Genomic DNA, 14,592 nt, shown 5'->3' on the forward strand with positions numbered 1-14,592 from the left:
CTGTCGTCGTGAGCAGCTGACGAATCTCAAAGAAAAATTAAGAGAGATCCACGACAATAATATATTCCTGTCCTGCATGGGAAAAGAGGTCGCATCCTACCGTTTCCCAGGGCAGACTTGGTAAGCATCGAGTGTGCAGACTTGGAATGTCGTGACTCATCGCCGGAAGCCTTACGTTGCGGGCTTTATACTTCTCGCAGCTCGAACAGCTGTTGGCTAGCTGCGCGATAGCAGAGTACATGCCCGACCAAAACATTACTTCGCCGAGCCAGTTCTTTTATCTTTTCTTCACCATAGTGTACCGTGTGCAACAATGTCAATGTTTCATATCGCATAGACCTCGGTATGATGAGCCTGTTAGACTTCAACACGAAGCCGACATGGCTGTGAATGTTTTCCCTGTGCTCCCAGTAACAACAGCAACTTTATTGTGAGATGATGGATGGGGAGTTTCATCGCCAGGTGCGATACTCTACCCCATTGCTGATAGTGATGCGGGGAATGAAATAATGAGCCCCTACACAATAAGGATCGGAGTCTTATGGTATCCAGAAAGGTGAAGAGAGCTTTGATGGCAGAGCGTTGGTGGGCTTGATGTGGCCAGGGGCCAAGCAATTTTGTGAGAGAGGGGTAAAGGGGGTACTAATGGATCCGGAGAACACGGTTCGGGAAGGTTAGTAGTGTGGGCAATGGAGAAGAATGTGCTCTAGATCTTCTACAGCACCACAGTGACTGCAGTGGGGAGAGTCAACTTGCCTCAGGCGGTAACGCCACTGCGCTGTAAAAGCCACATCTACTTCAAACCAGTTGCAACAGAAAATAGTTGGAACTCACTTCTCCATAGTCTCCAGGATTTCCATAGACCATGTGTAGCACCCAGCGGTCTGGGCAGAGGAAGAAGGCTTGACATACTATGCAGCATTTTAGAAGCTTGTGGCTGTGGCTGGCCTTCAATGGTTTCCATCAACGATGTCCTTTCGGGGCTTCAACTTGTCTTTGGGGCTCTGGCTAGAGATGCGAAGCCCCGAAAAAAAAAACGGAAATTTTTTGGGAAAAAAAAATTTTTTTTCCTCGTCTCCGGAAGAATAGCCCAAAATTACCAGGCGACAAAATTCAAAAATGTAAATTTTCGTGCCTTTGATGCGTTCCAACCCGCCAACAGTGCCTTAGATGCCTCTAATCCGCCAACAACCGCCAACTTAGAGCTCCGTCTGACCGCTCCAAGCATAGAAATCTTACGGGGAGAGGCTAGAAGGAAAGCTGGGGAGGAGGATCGGAGGAGAGCAAAGCACTTGAACGGGGCTCTTCCCTCTCTCAATGTATGCGCTCGGAGGCAGCAACATTGAATCAGCCGAGGAAACGTCGTGTATTTCCAGCCCGTGAAAGCAGCCACAGTTCCAAAAGCTGTTGCAACACTTGCTCGGTTGCTCCTCTGCTTCCGTCGGCTACATATTTTGTCAGTGTCCGCCCCTATCCAGGCGTGTAGTCAAGGCTGGTTGAGGCAGCAGCAGCGGCGGAGATGGCGTCCCCATGTGGCGTCCGTGTCGTGTCTGTTTCTTCGTGTGTGTGTGTGTGTTTTCATATATCTTACGGTTTCATGGGTTCTGGCGGTGTGTTACTGTTCCAAAAACATTTTTGGCGTTATGTTTGCTGTATGCTTACTGGATTCCTTTGTTTGCATGCGCCGCGGCAACAGTAGCTGATTCAATATGGCGCTCCCCTCGCCCGTACGTCCCAGTTTCGGAGGTTTCCTTCAAGCATACTCCTTAAGATTTCTATGGCTCCAAGCGATCGCCATTGCGTTCACGTAATGCCGGAGTTCTGGTCGGAGTGGACGGGTTGTTCTAATTTCCTATCGCTGAGTAGACAGCAGCCTCATGGGACGCTCTGCGCTGCATTTACGCCTAGAGGATGAGCACTACTAATGTTTCTATCTCATTGTATGCTGTGGTTTGGTCGGCAATGCTTCGACTCAGCAGTAACCGCGTTTGTTTCAATTTTTTCAATTTTTCGGGGAAAAAAAAACACGAAAAAGACCGTTTTCTTCTTTCTTCTTTTTTTTCGAGCAATTCAAAATTTCCGGAAATTTTGCATCTCTATAGCTGTGGCCCATGACGCGTTGCCACCATGTCACGCATTCAAGCAATCTAGAAACAACGCCTATTCACTAGTAGCAACACCGCCCACTGACGGTTGTACTGGTGGTGGTGGTGGTGGTAGTAAGTCGTAGATGCGGAAGCAGAGTAAGGTCTGCCTGCACTTCTAAAGCGGCAAGTTTCGATCTGTTATAGAAAAGGGTGGGGAGGGGCGGGAAAAGAAAAGAAAGGCAAGATAGTAGAGGGGTGGAGGCATCATGATAGTCCCACGATTGCTGCGAAGGCCAGCAGCTCGTCCCTGGCTGCTCTACGGCAAGGCTCTGACCCTTCGAGATAGAGGACGTCTTCAAAAGTGTCACTGGGAAGTTTCAGGGCTTTGTACATGTGCAGCATCGCCTCTCTGACGGTCTTGTGGTTGGCGCAATGCATAATGACGTGCTCGAGGTCCCCGAGAACGGAACAGGAGCCGCAGCGCAGAGAGGGAGCGAAACTCATCTTGTGTAGGAGTGCTGGTGTTAGCACGAACTTGGGCCTTAGTCGATAAAGCAGAACCGCATGTCTTCTCTTTACGTATCTTGTCAGCAGAGGCTGGAAGCCGGACACTATGAAGGTATCTTGAAAATCGCCTTCTGTTGGTGTCAGGATCGTTTGACGCCGGCGTGTTCGGTGGTTCAAGGTACAGCCCTGCACCATCCGCGGATGGAAGCGGATATCCGCAAGATACTTGCGGATTCGGATGAAAATTTAGCACGTTCGGCCGTGTGCGGGTCGGATGCGGATGGCGCGAGGTCGGATGCGGTTCGGATGCGGATACGGAGGCAGCGGATCGGTAGCGGATCGGATGCGGATATACCGCGTGCTGTCATTTTTCCACCAGCAATTTATTCGTATTGCGCGCCGACAGCCGACAGCGAGCGCATGCTCGGGTTCACCTTTGACCATGCACGGCGGCAAGACGGGAGAGGAGGCATTCTGGTGTCTCGAACCGCGCGAGCACCGACGAGGTAGTAGCGTTCCACGCGTTCCAGATGTCTCTCCATATCACGTTTGTTGAAAGGTTTACCTTTGCTTGTCGTCATGACTGAGTCCTTCCGTGGCAGCATGGAGGCATCCGAAATCATACCAACATGCTTCCGGCGGTCTTTACACGTCTTTCGAAACGTGCGGATTTTGCGGATCGGATGCGGATGGTGCGTTTTGCTCAGCGGATCGGATGCGGATGTAAACTGTTGTGTATGGTGCGGATGCGGATCGGATGCGGATAATGTGTGCGCGGATGCGGGTCGGATGCGGATGCCAAAAATTTCATCCGCGCAGGGCTCTAGTTCAAGGTGGGCAGCAGCGGCAATGGAATCAGCCTTTTCATTCCCATCTATTCCGACGTGTGAAGGGATCCACTGGAATTTCACACTGGACCCCTTTTCTTTTAAAAGCCTGAGGCTGTTTACAATCTTGTGCGCGCTGGTGTCCTCCTGGCGGCATCTGGTGATTCGTTGAAGCGCACATTTAGAGTCTGATAGAATAAGAACGCCTTGGGTATTGATGGATGATATGAAAGCCAGTGCTCTGTCTATTGCTACTTGTTTGTCCAGGGTTGATGAGACGAAGGAATCTAGGTGGCCTCCCCAGAAGTGCTGAAGCGTAGGTATCCAGAACGTCGCTGTACTACCCTGCAGATTTTCGTTACTTCAGCCATCAGTGTACACGTGGAGACCTGCGGCATCTGGTGATTCGTTGAAGCGCACATTTAGAGTCTGATAGAATAAGAACGCCTTGGGTATTGATGGATGATATGAAAGCCAGTGCTCTGTCTATTGCTACTTGTTTGTCCAGGGTTGATGAGACGAAGGATTCTAGGTGGCCTCCCCAGAAGTGCTGAAGCGTAGGTATCCAGAACGTCGCTGTACTACCCTGCAGCTTTTCGTTACTTCAGCCATCAGTGTACACGTGGAGACCTGCTCCATATTGTTCGTGGATCAGTTCCGCCGCCGTCGATCGGATGACAAGGTCCGGAACTTCCGTCTTTTTCTGGAGGCCGTATATCGATAGTGCTACTTCAGGATCTTCGACATTAAAAGGCGCAGGTGGTGGGCACATTTCAGGTCCCGGCAGCGCAAGCAGCCTGTACGTACCTTCTGCCATAGCCTCGAAACGGGATCCTCGATGTTCGTTGATCCGTCGTATGATGTTTCTTCCGGCCTGTGATTTGTGCAGACGGCCAAGTTGCCGCAGTAGGTGCTCTGTGGACTGTAGACGAAGGGGCATCGACTGGGATTCACCGTAGACCATCCCGCAAGACGTCCGTTGGGGTAGTCCTAACGCGGTTCGGCGTCCCACGCGATGAGCCGCTTCCAACTCAGACAGTCTCGTAGCAGATGGGAGAGCAAGGCGCTGGGAATAAAGTATTCTCTGGAGGACGAGCGCGCTATGTAGGGAAAGGAGCGTCGCTGGGGAGCAGCCCCATCCTCTGGTTGGTCAAGGTTATACTTTGCGGTGGCCTATTACGGTCAGGGTTTTTGCAGTCTGTGCCCTGGAGGCGTCGGAAAACATTCTGGAACGATCGGATGGATTTCTTAACGGCTGCAACCTGTGAGCTCCGATTCACCCTGTCATCAATACTGACCCCCAGGAACCTCTGGCGCTTCACAATCGGCAATGGGCAGCCTCGGTGCTCCACGCTAGCTTCTCGTCGACGTTCGCGATTGGTGATCATGGAGCACGACTTTTTCGACGAGACGCTTAGTCCTTCCTTTTCCAAGTGTGCGGAAATGATCTGCAGAGCTGCTTCCATCTGTGCATTTAGCCGTCCCATTTGCACCATATGCACGACAGCGCTACATCCCCCGCGTAGATCGACATAGAGATCGTCCGTTTCGATGTGGTGAGACATTTGTGCAGGGACGATATGACCAGGTTACATAATATAGGTCTTAAAACGCTGCCCTGCGGGAGGCCTCCAATAGGGCTAGCCAACCTCATCACAGTGTCAAGGCGTACACCTGCCCTTTGCGATCTGTCAGAAGGTCTCCCACCAGTCACAGTGTTCGTCCTGTTATGCAGGCCGCAACGAGGCACTCTACTGCCACGGGTGGTTAAACGCTGTCGAAGGCTAGCTTTATATCCAGGAAGACGGCGAGCATCGCGATCCCTCTTTTTTGGGCGCTATCTGCTGCTGAACAGAAATGCAGGACGCTGTCGACAGCGCTCAGACCCCTTCTGAGGCCTATCATGCAATCCGGGAGGTTTCCTCAGGACTCTAAAAACCAATGGGGCGGGCCTGTATCGAACGCTCCATCAGTTTAGCCATATATGAAGTGAGGGAGAGCGTTGTGTAAGACGACAGCTTCTGCCAAGACTTCCCATGTTTCAATACCGGTACTACCACGGCGTGCTTCCATGATGACGGGGCTCTACCTGCTTCCCATATCATGTTCAGGTATTTTGGAAGACGTCATTGGGCTGTGTTCCCCAGGCTTCTCAGGGCTTGGTACGATATCTTGTCCAGTCCTCGCGCACTGCCCCCATGGTGGCATTCAAACTGGATGCGACCGTCCGCAACACGGCGTGATCTACCTCGAGCTCCTTGGCATTAACCGGACTGTTCAATGTGGGCCACTTGTTTAAGGGAGCTTGTAGCCATGGCGGCCCGTTGCACCACAACTGCGATGCAAGTCATTGCCTTGGGGATATTCCTCTAGTAAGCAGGTCCGCTGGGTTCACGTCAGTGGCCACGTATCGCCAACGATCTTGTGTAACGGTGCGCCGTATCTCAAGTACCCTATTGCGCACAAACGATGTCCAACAACTTAGATTTCCTCTTATGCAATGTAGTGCAATAGTTGAATCTTCCCCAGAAGCGATGCTGCGTTTTCAGTTTGAAGTTCTTTTGCAAATATTTGGGAGACGTGTGGACATTAGTGCGCCCAGGAGCACCAGCCTAGCCAGCGTCACTTCCTTTATGGGTGCACTCTAAATCGTTTCACACCTTTAAAGGTGTAAAATAGGTGTATTAACAAAGATTGCACCCCTTTCACACCCTACAACTTTGTTTTGGAAGTTCCTGAGGGTGTAACGTTGGTGTATTCCACCCTCAGGTGAAATATGGTGATAGTGTGTCGCCTGGGTGTAGAAAGGGTGTATGTTTGTTTTCGTTCACATGAACAACAGTAAATATATACAACAACAGGGAACAGGAAGTTACATTACAACAGTGCATGGCCTGGATTTACAACAAGTCTACCATCTGGTAATGCATGCAGATTTAGAAGATCTGTTGAGATAGTGCTTAAATTTCTTAAACACGTTGCTCCTCATTGCAAGACAGAACAAATACATGATAGTGCTCATCATACTCAACTGTAGTTAATGTTTGTATGAGAAAAAATGGTATCAGAGTTAATAACATGTATGCCTGCAATGTCAATGAACACGAGTAAGTCCTCCTCTGAAGATTCTTTGGCAACAACAGCCAACAGCAAATGTGTTATCATTATCAACTGCACTTTTCACATATACTATAGATTCTGCGTGAATCTCCTTGGAACCATCAGTAGATGTCGCATTTCTGATGAAAGGCTGCGACCACACATACATTTGATAAAATTGATGTCTTCTTGCTAATGAAAGGGTTATATTCTTAAAATGTCGAGTTTTTCTAGCAACATCTTTAAAATGCTGGTGTTTCCCTTCGAAACGCGTACAACCATACAGATAGGAAAGGACCAAACATCGTGATGAGTCGCGGATACGGTGTAAGATAAAGATAAGAGGTGATGACACTCTCTTGTCTCGCCATGCGAAGGCGGCGTCCAGATATTGTTCGCTTTCCAGGCCCCCTCGCCTGATCGCCATCCGACGGTGCGCAAGCTGCCGCACATGCACACAGCTGCATAGCTGCACGGTGCGCATAGCTGCCGAGGCCAAGAGCACAAGACATTCGCTTGCAACGCCGGGAAAGGCATATATAAACTTTGGCGGTCCTGTCAGTCCTACTACGCGCCGAGAGATGGCGATCAGGCGAGGGGACCTCGAAAGCGAACATTATCTGGACGCTCCGCTGCCGTGGGTGTCATCACCTCTTATCTTTATATTACACCGTGGTCGCGGATAATGAACAACCTAATGCATTTTACAGGGGTTAGATATTTGTGGGTACAACACTGCAAAGCCTTGAAGAAACGAATAAATGCAGCGTTCTAAGTAATGAACATGCATGTGGGGGAGGTGTCTGCTCATGAGAAGGTCTACAGTTTCACGAAAAGCTATATACAGCTGCCATGCTTCATTGCCATGCACAGCTGCCACGCCATACATGATTGTCTGTATGTCGGCTGTGCATGGTTACACACATATTTAATCACCTTGATGTGCATACATATATGGACCTCAATGTGATTATACGCAATATGCTGGTAATTGTGAATACACAGTTACCAGCTTATTGCCACAAACCCGGCAGTCTTATTCGGCGTTACACCCTTTACACCCCAGTTGCAATGAGGGTGTTAAACTACACCTTAAAAGGTGTGCGCCATGAACATTTTGATTTACACCCTTTAAGGTGTAAAACGATTTAGAGTGTGCGATCGGTGTTCTTGCCGTCAGAAGCTGAACAGAATATGTGTCAAGGCCAGAATTTAAACGAAGATAGACGACAATTCCAAAGGCGCCGAGACTAGCACCCGAAAAGAAGTGTAACTCCGCCTCTGTGTGATCAGAAGTAAACGAAGTATCGTGGGATTCCAAAGTCTTGCATAAGAGGCAGGTAGCTGTATCAAGCTCTCTACTGGTGGCACAGGAGGTAATGGAGTGTTCCAATCCAGTTCTATTTTCCATATCAACTGGAGCAGCAGCTTTCCAGAGACGGTACAGGGTAGAAGGAATCCTAGAGGGTCGTATATTTGTGGAATACGACGCAAGACTTGGCGTTTCGTGATAACGTTTTGCAGTTTGGGTTTAAGACTAACCGTGGCAGGTAGTGATAGTGTGTCGCATTCTTGATTCCATGTCACCCCAAGAACTTTGGTGGTAGTGGGAATCAAAATGGCATTTGGTTCTGCTTTGAATTTCTCACGCATTCGATAGCTGGGTGATTTCACGCCGAATCAGGTAGGATGGTCCGGTCGACCTCTCCAATTTTTTCTTTCAGACATATACTAAAGCCTTGTCCCTATGAGGCATATTGGCGCTCAAAGTAGTTTAAAATAATTGGTGGTTATTTTTTAATGAATTATCATTCAGCTGTGAGTATTTCGACCATTGCGCTTCCTACGATGTTTGACGCCACGTATTTTCATAATTATTTGACATATTCAGATGAATTTATTTATTTATTTATTTATTCACATATTGTCAGGGGTGGGTAGCATTGCATCCTAAGTTCTGAAGATTCTAGGGTTTGCCTTTAAGGAGATAAAATATCGCAAAGTTGCCTCATTTGTAAAATATGGTACGTTTTGGGAACCTTACTAGTCGTCTCCCATTTGTGATACCCGAAAGTAATCAACACCATTATGTTCGTCTCGAAATGCCCTTTCTTCTCATAGCAAGTACATCGTATTGTGGTTTGGGGCAACGCACTCAACAGTCTTTTTGTGAGGGGTGTCTACCGAAAATGCGAAAACTGGACAGCGCGCATCCCATATATTCCCACTCGCGACATCGTTCATTTTACTCACAAACGTTCTTCATGACGACTCAAAACAGCACGTTAAAAAACATTGCTTCAGAGATGGTCGAAGTTACGTTCGTAACGCAACGTCGCTCGCAACGTAACTTCAACCATCTCTGAAGCAATTTTTTCTTATCATGTACTTTGCATAAATGTAAACTTGTCTGCAGGAATGCACGGGTTCTATGTCTGCAAGGCTCTTGAGATGTTCTTGTATTCAGAGGTTATTGTTGCCAAAGCTATCCCGCAGAATCGAAACCGCAGTCTCACAGGTATCTGCAGACAACTGAAGCCCTTTCACAGCACTTGCTGCTTCCCCTTGTAATGCGGCCATAAGGTAGTTCATTTTGTCGCTTGAAGACAAGGTAGGATTGTTGTCGATTGTTGATTGAGATCGAAGAAAAAAAAACTGCCACTGGTATCTTCGGCGGTCGAATTTGACTAAGTCTAACATAAGAAGCTTCATTGAGCTGCCAGTTGACACCGCCGACGGGGAAGTCGGGCTAGTTGCGGCAGGCGTGGACGACGCATTAGCCGTTGTAGTCAATAATTTCTTCTCCTAACGTGACAGTACCAATTTACCAAATTTTCGTCATCGAGTTATCGAGCTGTCGTGCGTTCTCATCTTCGAATTCGTTTTTCTGTCAGGAGGAGCTCAATTTGCCCATCCACTTCACTAAGGGGAGTGTTAACACTGTTTACTTTTCCTAAATTTCCATAAGGGCACCACTAGGCAGTCGCTCTTCCCGGTAATGCGTTGTTAATGCAGTCGCTCTTCGTCTGTAATGCGGATATGTTGTTGGGTACTTTCCTATAGCGGTTCCTGGAAATTCTTGTCGGGATCCGGAAGCTCAAGCCCGGTTAAATGAAGCTAGAATGCTGATGGACTGAATGGACTGAAATTTGTTCCCACGATTTTTGTCCGGATAGCACAGGATCCCGATGAGTGAAGTCTGGATAAACGGGGTCGACTGTACTAATAATATTCATTCCGTAAGTACCTCTTGAAATGTGTTCAGGAATCGAGAACAGATCTATAATTCAGAGTCTAGTTACCAGCAAACTGATCTGATCTATTCACCTTGACCTTCAGCTGAGAGGAGAGCGCAAAAGTATCCTTACATCACTTTCACCATTGTGTGCAGACAATCATCCGAGACAAAGCACGCAGAATTGATAATGTAACGTTTATTAAGCCTGCATATTTCCCTCCATGAATTAGTTCACCTTGCAAAATCTCCTCAGACGTCACTGCAATGGAAAATAAACGCATGATGCGGTGAAGAAATTAAACACAAACAATGCGATGCACAGAGTTGATTGTTCCGGAATGCCATACCTTTATCCGGTTACGGGATCATGGTTGACGCAGGTGTTTTGAGCACACGACTCCTTCAAGCTAGGTCTAAGCCGTATTTTAGACTTGGAGCCAACTATTTCAATATTATAGTGGATATATCAGTCCGGAACCCGAAGTCTGAGAGTTATGTACGCAGAGTGATCTGCAGAGGACTAGAGATTGCATTACGCACAGAGAGTGGGCGGTTAAAATTGGTTGGAATTGGTTCGTTGCTTGTCTCACAAGTGCATTTGTGGCCTCGGAAGTATATCTGCAGTATGTGTTTCGCGTGTTGAGTTGTGGTACAACTCTACGTTACATAATTTTGAGTACGGGGTGCAACGCTGCCCGTAAGTGTCTCGTCGTAACATCCTCTGATGACATGACAACCTACGATTGCATAGCCATCCATAGATGTGGGTCAGTTGTTAGTTGCAGCATTCGAAGAAGAGATGCAGAAAATGAGCAACTGCTGTTCACACGTATCTCGTTTTACCTGATTATTTGTAGTTTTATGTTGCCATTTACCTAGACTTTCGTTACAACGCTTATAGAGAACATCCCCCTCGCCCCAAAACAAAAAGATGTCATCCAATTAATGGACCTTATCAGGCTGGAATGTATGGTTACACGAGCACTGCGTCGAGTGGGGAGATTCTTTCACGTGGTTTGAAATCCTAGAGTGTCTCGTGTTTTGAAGCCCATGCTCAGAGCCAGTAACTAAGAATGTTTGCCTTTTCTGTCTACTTACCATTCTTCCGCATGGAATTGGTTCTATGTCTGCATGAGGTCCGACACTACCTCGTTCCTTTGACACCAGAAGAAGTGACGCTGAAAGACGCGAATGTTGCTCTCCCGTCGCTTTCACGTTCCCTCTCTCCATTACAGACCACGGATATTACTTCTGTAAGGTCACCCTTGCAGGAGCTTGAGGTTGTCGTGAAAATATGTTCGTTTTCTAACACATGCTCCGGCAGAAACTCTTTCGTAGAGGTCTGCATTTTGTTCTCGTCTTCGCTCTCAGGTTCGTTCGAATGCCAACTCGATGAAAGGAATGCTTCCAAGAGATAGGATGGTTTGTAGCCAGATGGTGAGCAGCTGGATGGGGAAACAGAGTTCATGTTCGAAAGCCCAGGAGGCGGAGTTACCCGATTCCCAGGGTGGGGAGTGTCGACAGGAGATGACGCCTCTGTTTTCCAGAAAGATGGCACGAGAGAAGAACTGCTCATCGGAGACTCGTTGGCCGTGGGGAACAGCCCCCTCTCGTTCTTAACGTCGGATGTGCTGCTTAGAGTGCTCAAGGTATCACTTAGTGCGACGTTGAAACCGTAATCGGTAAATTTAATTTGGGGCTGCTCTTGACGAGCAGTGTCGAGATGCTCTTCAACGGTTGACCTCTTGGCGCCTTCCTGCGCAGACGTACGTTCTGTCTGTTCGGGTGATGCCGTAAGAAAAAATCTATTAGTCTGGTTAAACGACTGACCCTGAGAACAGGTCGGCCACAACGAAATGGTTCTGCTACGTCTCAGCGGTGAAGGTCTGATCAACTTTATCATGGGGTTATTCTTTAAGAATTCATCGCGTTGATACGCACAATTAACGTTTCTTCGACGTTGGTAGGACACTATAGCTCCTTTTGTCTTATCCTGAGGGATGCTACAAAAATTGTCACAAACCGGGCTCTCCGCACAGCTAGATAGGCCGCCGAATCCATGCAAACATGTGTCCGACTTGCTTTTTCCTGTCTTATCTTTCAGTTCGTGCTGGAAGCCACTTCCGTAGTTATCGTCGTTTTCTGTCCAATAACCGTTGATAACGCCACGTACAGATGGAGACGATATGCAGCTTCGTGGCATGATCTTGTACTGTGTTTGGTTCGAAAGGTCTCGATACGTGGAGCTGAGTCCGAATCCGAGACTTGGAGAGTAGCCTGGCGAGTGATTTTCAAAGCCTCGGTTGTCCACGCCTACTGGCACCTCAACATGCCGGTCGCCTTGGTCCCGTACAGTCATGAGTCTCTCATGGCTAGTGTGACGTTTGACAGAACCAGCTACCACTACAGATCCCACTAGCATCGTCGACGCGAACAGGAGAACGTATGCGATTAACCCTTTCCACCACCCCATTGTCAAGGCAGTGGCTATGAAGGCGCAGATGACGAAAAGCATTGCGATGAACACATAACACTTCAACAAATCGCGGTGATTGTGTTCGAGCTTCATGATTCAAACACCTAATACAAATTCTCTTGCTCTTCTTCCTCTTCTCTGCCTCCACCGGCGGCATGGCGGAGCGGGACCATGAAATTTTCGCGAATTCCCGAGTACTCTGCAGGAAACCTTTCTCATGATCCCTTTACTAGCGTACACACATCGACTTTTAACCGTATTCACTTAAAACGGGGGCGCAGTTAATTATCAGACAAAAATAGCAGGGCGTGACCGCTGGATATATGCCTTCGAAGCGGGCTTACGTCATCGCCATCCAATTTTCTCAGCCAACTGTGAACGACGAGGAGGACACACCCCGCGGGACCATGTGCATGGTTTCGGTTTGGACAACAACGACGTCGTATATCTGCCGTCGAAATCACTTGAAATATAGCGAAAGGCGAATTGTCAGCAATGGAGGAAGAGATCATGCGACACACACACGTCTATGGATCGTTCGGTACTCAGCAGCTCGTAAAATGTCACCGACGGAGGTATGTTCTGACGAAGAAGACGTTCAAAGAGGAAAACGTTCTCCAGTAACCATGCTGACAGTCCACGGCTATATTACATTTCTCGTAGGATTCTGTATCAACGGTTAGATACAACCTTGTCTCCAGGTCAAATTAAAACATATTTCACGGCTAAGTATGCAAGCTTGCTTGCAAATTTTGCAGTTTGCTGGCAAAAGCCCGTCGACGAATCGGCAACATGTTCTGTGTATGATGTCACGGCCAGTTCTCCTCGGAGGCGGGCCGTAGCAGCTGCCGTTCACGCCCGTGGTTAAATTATAATATCTTCGCAATTTGAACCATTTTCAACTTCATATTTCACAGAGTGAATGTTTTAGTAGAGGGGAACAAATTAAAAATGATCGTGGGCTTGTCAAATGTCCTTTCATGGTCTGTTTAAGGTGTCCCGCTCGTTGATGGTAGCCAAGGTCGTGCTGAAGACTGGGAGGTCGTGGGTTCGAATCCTACCACCGGCTGTGCTGTCTGAAGTTTTCACTGGGTTTTCCAAACACTTTCCAGACGAATGTCTCGGCACAGTTACCCTTGAAATCGGCCCAGGACGCATACTAACCCCCCTGTGCCCCATTCCTTCCTGCTGTTCTCCCTCCATCTTTCCATATCTGTAGGCTGCTCATATGTGGGCACAGCACAGGTACAACACATGTAAAATGTACAGACATATCCTGATGAAGCGCAAACCCTGCGCGAAAGCTTGTCACTAGTAAAACCATTTTGATATGTTTCATTGTGTAACTTAATTTTTCGTTCACAGTGAACAGAAGCTCCTAGATGCTTTTGAACCCAGTCTTTGTCTTATTCTTGATAATTTGCTATTGCTATGCATGTTAAACCTACATCGTACATAAGCCGTGCTGCAAGTATAAGCTAAAAAAAATAGACACCTTGCTACTAATTTACCACTAAGGTTGCGACAAAGTTCCCACTAAAGCTAATGAAACTGCTTTCTTTCTCATACACGAAGGTATGCTAACTAGACTTGTGTTGCTCTCGTATGAATTTGAATTTGAAGAAAATAGCGGCTCGTATGCCTACTGACACGCACTGTCCCGCCACTTCTCGCTTCATATAAATGCAGTTATGACTCCTGATATTTCGTCTACGTCATTTTGCTCCTCCATTTAACGTGAGTCAAGCTATACTTGGTATCGGAGTCGTACCAGCAGAGTCCGCAAGCGCCGCACACACAAAACAAGCACTCGAACAGCTATGCGTCGTCTGCTCTCGCGGCTCGCATCCAACGCGTGACGTCACTGGCTACTCCACGCAAGGTGGTGACAACAAAACATCTCGAGGCGAACACGGCATGAAGTGGAGGTTTGTTTAAAAAAAAACAATGAGGGTTTGTTGTCTTAAATTGAGTTGCTGTTTGCTTTCGCGACGTGGGCTTTCCTTGTTGTAATGCGGTTGTGTGATAGAGAATGTCAAGTTTGGGTGTCTGACCACTCGGGGGAGGGGTCTGGCCCCAAGCGCCGAAGCCCGTGCGCAGTCGGCGCATATGGCAACACCATATTCACTTTGTGGAATGCAGAACTACGTCTGGTCTCTTCGCATTTGCTAAGCACAGACGCTTAGTATACCTGCTAACGTTTTTACTGAGTGCTACGCTCTTGCTAAGCTTAGACGCTTGGTAACCGTTCTTACTGTGTGCTACGCCCTTATCCACTGCGATGTATCACATACGCTCTCGATGTTTATGGCTTCACATAGCCAGCAACCTTCAACCCCTTCTCCTGACCCAGAAGAG

The 14,592-nt window shown here is 47.9% G+C and overlaps 1 protein-coding gene across 2 annotated transcripts; it reads right to left on the reverse strand.

The window, feature by feature from the left end:
* Nucleotides 1-9,952: 9,952 nt before the first annotated feature.
* Nucleotides 9,953-12,342, reverse strand: LOC135383258 (uncharacterized). Of its 2 annotated transcripts, XM_064612796.1 has the most exons (3): nt 11,782-12,342; nt 10,857-11,535; nt 9,953-10,017 (listed from the first exon to the last, which is right to left on the reverse strand). In XM_064612796.1, the coding sequence occupies exons 1-2, from the start codon at nt 12,325-12,327 to the stop codon at nt 10,903-10,905; spliced, it is 1,179 nt and encodes a 392-aa protein (XP_064468866.1). In that variant the 5' UTR covers nt 12,328-12,342; the 3' UTR covers nt 9,953-10,017; nt 10,857-10,902. The 2 variants fall into 2 exon arrangements, with proteins under 2 accessions (XP_064468866.1, XP_064468865.1); XM_064612795.1 differs by having other exon boundaries at nt 10,857-12,342.
* Nucleotides 12,343-14,592: the final 2,250 nt, after the last annotated feature.

This window comes from Ornithodoros turicata, chromosome 2 (genome assembly GCF_037126465.1).
Source record: "Ornithodoros turicata isolate Travis chromosome 2, ASM3712646v1, whole genome shotgun sequence".
NCBI lineage: Eukaryota > Metazoa > Arthropoda > Arachnida > Ixodida > Argasidae > Ornithodoros > Ornithodoros turicata.

What these genes read in the sequence shown, in the direction of transcription:
- LOC135383258 (XM_064612795.1), bottom strand. Translation starts at nt 12,327, where the DNA reads ATGAAGCTCGAACACAATCACCGCGATTTGTTGAAGTGTTATGTGTTC.